This window comes from Odontomachus brunneus, unplaced genomic scaffold (genome assembly GCF_010583005.1).
Source record: "Odontomachus brunneus isolate Ranch 3 - 2012 unplaced genomic scaffold, Obru_v1 Obru_scaffold_010, whole genome shotgun sequence".
Lineage (NCBI taxonomy): Eukaryota > Metazoa > Arthropoda > Insecta > Hymenoptera > Formicidae > Odontomachus > Odontomachus brunneus.
In genome coordinates, this window is record NW_022639460.1 from 1,622,068 (window position 1) to 1,628,240 (window position 6,173).

The 6,173-nt window shown below is 33.3% G+C and overlaps 1 protein-coding gene across 2 annotated transcripts in view; it reads right to left on the bottom strand.

Annotated features, from left to right (window-relative positions):
• LOC116840450 (probable peroxisomal acyl-coenzyme A oxidase 1) overlaps nucleotides 1-6,173 on the bottom strand; it is a 29,751-nt gene that overhangs the window by 4,493 nt on the left and 19,085 nt on the right. The window contains exons 2-7 of one of the 2 annotated variants that reach the window (XM_032807156.1): nucleotides 4,343-4,502; nucleotides 2,619-2,802; nucleotides 1,806-1,929; nucleotides 1,067-1,186; nucleotides 866-981; nucleotides 576-745 (exon numbers count right to left, since the gene is read on the bottom strand). In XM_032807156.1, coding sequence (XP_032663047.1) covers nucleotides 576-745; nucleotides 866-981; nucleotides 1,067-1,186; nucleotides 1,806-1,929; nucleotides 2,619-2,802; nucleotides 4,343-4,502 — 874 coding nt within the window. The remainder of the gene's footprint in view (nucleotides 1-575; nucleotides 746-865; nucleotides 982-1,066; nucleotides 1,187-1,805; nucleotides 1,930-2,618; nucleotides 2,803-4,342; nucleotides 4,503-6,173) is intronic. The other variant, XM_032807157.1, reaches the window with a different exon arrangement.

Consider the following 6,173-nt stretch of genomic DNA (forward strand, 5'->3'; position numbering starts at 1 on the left):
CTCTCTCTCTAATTTATTGATAATATATCAATATCAACGACATCAGAGAAAATATACGTAAAAATTCTTATAAAATACGTTGAAATAAAAAAATATATCGACAATAACACTTGCAATCGATCACACACATCTGTATTACCATAAAATTAATGATATTAATTAGTGATTTGCAATCTACCTTTATTCATGACCTCGTTACGTTTATTTTACAATTATTTATTGACTATTTGAATAAAAAGCAAGTACTCGGACTATTTCACGTATCTGCTCGATCGATTGCAAAAGTCATTTTACAAATACATCTTTTATTATATGTTTTTACTACATGTTCTCCAAGAATTCTTGGAGCGTGTATTTTCTCGCTTTTGACGTCATAAATAAGGATGACTAGCATCTTTATTTTTTGACGTCGAGAAGAGCCAGGCTTAAGTGGGAATCAATTGCCGCAATTAGAATTCCAATGCGTGCAATTACTATACGCGAGGCAGCACCGAATTCGCTGCTGAAAGTGAATGAATTCCAGGTTGCTCAATTTTGTTATTTCTCTTTCCTCAAATACCAGCTTCCTTACGTACTCGGGCTTTATTTGGCTCTGCCGTCTCACCGCGCTGTATCTGACTGCTATCGTCGCAGCCTTCGATAAATAGCTGGCGATATCGCGCACCAACACAACTCGGACGAACATCATCGTGCCGTACGTGAGTTTGTCGCTGGGCGCTTTCACGTACGTCCCGTCCTCGAGCACCTGAAAGAAATGAAATAGTAATAAGATAAGAGGAAAAACTCGTACGATCGCTCACAAGACCTGTCCCCGTCCGTACGAGAACGATCACGCGATTCCGCGTCTCTTCACTTTCTCCGTTACCTTGGAGTTCTTCATCAGCATGTTCTCGCGCGGTATTCTGACGTTCTCGAAGCCGAGAAAGCCGTTGTTGGTGGCGTTCATTCCTAGCTTGGTGCCGATCTCGCCGATCTTAATGCCTGAAAGTAAAAGTAAATCTCTTTTCACCGTAATTTTTCTCGTCTCGCGCGCAAACGACATTCGTGCTGATAGCAGTTCGCGTACCTGGCAAAGGCTCGTGAGTATCCTCTTGCCTGAGCTGTACAATGAAGGGATGGATGCCCCTGCATTCTCCCTTCGTGTACAACTGCGCCACGACCACCGCATAATTCGCCGTCTGGCCCACTGCAAGCACACATTTTCTCCGAATAAGCCGAGTGTGAGATGAGCTTTTAACCCGGATTAATGTTAATTGGGGTTACAATCAATTATATGATAATTTTAATGAAAATGAGTTTCATTTTATTAAAAATAATACATGAGTTTTCCGTGTTGCTCGGGACAGAGATCTTTAAAAAAAAAAACGAAATGAAACACAAATCATGAAATATGAAACTTTACAGATAGAACTATGTCTAGGTATAGCTTCCGGCATATCGCTGATTCAAGACACGGCTCCATTCCGGAAGCTATACCTAGACATTGTATCAATGGCCGTGAAAGCCTCAAATCTAGTTTACAGATAGAACTGTTTACTTGACAAACAAAAACTATTAAAAAATATTCGAGAAAAAAAATCATTTTTAGTTTAGATTTTTCATTTAATTGAACTTATTTATTTTAGTAATTTAATTTGATTTATGTTAAATTTATATTTAATTAAATTGAGACTTAGCGCATAATGATGTTAAGTCTTAACAATGAAGTTAAATTTTTTTAGTGGGATAGGAGTTAAAATTGTATCTTGTGGGCTCCGATGGTGCACCGAGGATTAATGCCAAGCGAACTGAGAAAATATACTCACAACCACCAGGCCACCACTTGTACGACGTCAAGGTAGGGCTGTTCAATATAAACTCTTTGGTCGAAGGATCGTAAGTCGCCGTAGTCTCTAAACCTCTGATAAACGTCCCGTGACCAAGTTCCGTCTAGAAACATACATACACACGCATATATATAGTAAAGTATATAAAATAAATAAATATATATATATATATAATTATTATATATATAAAATAAAGTTACATATAATATATACAAAATATAAAAAAAAATATTTACATATATACGCGCGCGTGCGTGTGTATGCGTGCACTGTAAAAACTGATGTGTTAAATTTAACACATTTTATGTGTCCCAAATCATCCACTCTCATTTATGTGTAAATTTAACACAAAACAAATGTGTTAAAAAGTAACACGCATAATATGGAAAAAATTAACACAAGAATTTAACATTTGAATACCGTTAGGAATCACAGGTTGTGTTAAATTGACATATTTAATATGTCAAACATAGATTATATCAATTTAACATTTTCATTCCATTAAAACTGTAGATTAATACTTCTTTCAAATGTTAAAGTAACGTTTTATTTAATTAATTTAACATTATGCATATGTCAATTTAACACAAACTGTGATTCCTGACGGTATTCAAGTGTTAAATTCTTGTATTAATTTTTTACATATTATATGCGTGTTACTTTTTACCACATTTGTTTAGTTAAATTTACATAAATGAAAGTGGGTGATTTGGGACACACGAAATGTTAAATTTAACTGCTGAAGTGGGCTTAATGTTGATGAACTTTTATTTCAAGCGAGCACATTCATACCTGAGCGTAAGTACCAATGATGTTGCAACTCCAAGCCCGGGATATCCAGTAACCTTGCTGATCGGAGGTGCCCTGTCCCATGATAGCCGGTATAAACATCACAAAGTGCAGTGTCAATGGATTTCCGTCTTTCAGTATCGCCGAGCCTAACAAGCCTCCTAAAATTTGTCTATAGAATACAAATCTATAGAATACAACAAACGTAATTATGTCAAATAAAAAACATTCGGAGAACACTTAGTTTTTTTCACGATCACATTACTATCTAAATTACATACACAAACAAATTCAGCATACTTTGAAACATCGGATCGTTCCTCTCTTATGAAGCAGACTGAAATGTCGGAATTAGACAAAGAAAAATCCACGCAGTTCAAACCCGGAGACCAAATCTAATATACTTCACTCAACATTCACTCGTGTGAAGTCAGCATTGTACGTATACAAAGGAGATATAAATTCGACCGACAAAACTCTCAACGTGGTACATTTTACATAAAACGTTAATGCCAGCGGTATTTAATATTTTGTCAACCGATAACTCGAAAAGCACTTAACGGAATTAAGCTTTCTTATGCCTTTTTGAAAATGTCTCAACGTCAACTACAAAAATATGTAACAAAAAAACGAGGGTTCTCATTAAAAAATATAATTTTATATAATAATATTTTATACAATATAAAATATTATTTTATATTGTATAAAAAATATAAAAATATAAAGTGCCGATATATATGCACTTAATCCTGGACATTCTTATTGTTTTGGTCCTAAAATATAAATATTTAAACTTCTGACATATAAAATATAGAATATTCGGTAACTCATGGAGGAGCGGTGTACAGGTAAATCAGATCAAACAGAATAAAAAACTCTACCATTTTGCGAATAATCATGTAAAATTTTTAGCTATTAATCAAAGAAGATTCGTGAATGATCATACGCCATATGGTAGATGAGCTATGACGCCGCTGTGTTTGTCAAACTGAACAAAAAATTCTCTATCATTTTTTAAATGACGTACATGTTTAGTTATTAATTAAAGAAGATTAGTGTACAGAATAATGCACCAATCTTCCTTAATTAATAACTAAACATTTACATACATAATAATGCACTAATTTTCTTTAATTAATAACTAAACATCTACGGAACTATTAGAAAAATTGTAAAGAACTTTTTTTATTCAATTTAACCTAATATACAAACATACAGCGATAAACATCGCTATCACAGCTCATCTATCGTATAGTGCGCGATTATTCACGAGTCTTTTTTGACTGATAACTCAAAATTTTGTGTGGTTGTTCGCAAAATGGTAAACGAATTCTTTGTTCTGTTTGACCTAATCTACATGGAAAAAAAGATTTGGTTAAATTAACCAAATATCTGGTCGAATATGAATGATCCAGAAATTCCGATTGAAGTAACCCGAATTCTGTTTAAGTTAACAAGATTTTTGGTAGACTAACCAAACATGTCTGGTTACTTAACCAGAGAGTAAAAGACATGTCTGGTTAAATAACCAGACATGTTTGGTTAGTCTACTAAAAATCTCGTTAACTTAAAAGAATTCGGGTTACTTCAATCGGAATTTCGGAATCGTTCATATTCGACCAGAGATATTTGGTTAATTCAACAAAATCTTTTCTTTCCGTGTATATAGCGCAGTTTTTTCCGTGAATTACTGGACATCTTGTATAATAACGCCGCTGATATCTTACGAGAAAACGTCCATGCCGGCTCTGCCCGACTCCTGCAGCTGCTGCACCTTCTCGATCGCCCTGCATCCCTTCATTATCGCATCTTCGTAGATCTCCTTATGGCTCTTGTACTTCGCCGGTGTCTTGTCATGCAGCAGCGGATCGCTGAGGAAAAAGTCCTCTGCAAATCATTAATTCGTAAATTCAAGAGATGCTCGATCCATGTTATGGTATACACATTACGATACACGTACACATGCATACATTCATACATACACGCACACAATCACACACAGATTCATTATATCTATCGTACCCTCCTATAAGTTAATAGCAGCAGCTTTTTTTACATCGTCTTTTACTGTCGTTTACTATTCTCAACAATTATATACTTTTATTCCATGCATACCCGAGAAAAAATATTGTTATATCATATAAAACTACATAAAATCATATACGAAATATTATATATTGTTAGATAAATCGCGCAATATGATTTTATCTAATTAACTACCCAGAAAATATCGACATCTTGTAGATATCTAAAAGATATCTTACGAAAGATATCTTCAAGACATTCAAAAGATATCTAGAAGTTTAAAAGATATCTAAATAGAATTAGTTGAAGATATCTTTATAGAATTTCTAAAAAAATTAAATATAAAAGTGGCTAATTGGAATTCAATAAGTGTGTTAAAATTTTATATAATGAATGGTTTTATTTAAAATGCCTTATTGCGAAAATGATTTTCATTAAACTGCAAAAACAAGGTTTAAATTCGCATAAGGATACAGAATATCTGGGCAACAGTTATTGCAGATTATTTAGATGATTATGATTATGATTGTCTCCTCTTTCTTACGACTTTGCGAATATTGACGATTCGTGTATATAAACGATTCGTGTAAATAGTTTATTGTTATTCTTACTGAGGCTAAGGGCTTTTCGTGTGTCAGTGTCGTTTCCACCTTGAGATCGGAACTCTATTCTGTGTTCAAGGTAATTTAACAACGGTTACTCTATTATTCTTCGTTTTTTAAATAAATTTTCTTTATAAATGTTTTTTATTTCACCATTAATAGCCAATACGGCCGCTGCACCTTTCTAAGTGCTTTTGCGAGTAACCAGATTGTTGCGGACATCAGAAACGTATTCTTCGACATTTACATACGGAATTGACTTCGTTCTATAATTTTTCTTAGGTCTCGTGTGCGTATAAAGTGTCAATTTATTCTTTAATTTTACTTGAGACTTGTATATATTTTCTCACTGAAGAGGGTCCACATATGAACTGAAACGTCTGATGTTACTCATACACCAACTAATAAACTACATTTTCCTAACATAAGGAATGTTTTGTACTTTTTCTTGTTTTATAGCATTACATTTACTGTGCATGAACTCCAATTAGCCACTTTTGTATTTAATTCGATTGAAATCTTGGAGCTCTTTTAATTGTAATATTTAAATTTCTAAAAGATATCTATAGACATCTGGAAGATATCTTGAAAGATATCTTTAACATATTTATAATAGATATATTAAAGATATCTAAATGATCTCTTTTAAAAGAAATCTTTCAAGATATCTTTGTAGAATTTCTAAAAAATATCTATGGACATCTGAAAGATATCTTGAAAGATAATTTAAATATATATATTGAATGATATATATTTAACATATTTAGCAGGCTGAGACCGAATGCCCATCTGTGTTATATATATACAGGGTGTTCAAAAAGTCCCGGACCGGTGAAATATCTCGAAAACTAAGCATTTTAGAAAAAAATGTTTCAGATAAAAGTTGTGGCGTTTAAAAAGATGTATTTACTGATCACATCAGTTTGACCTT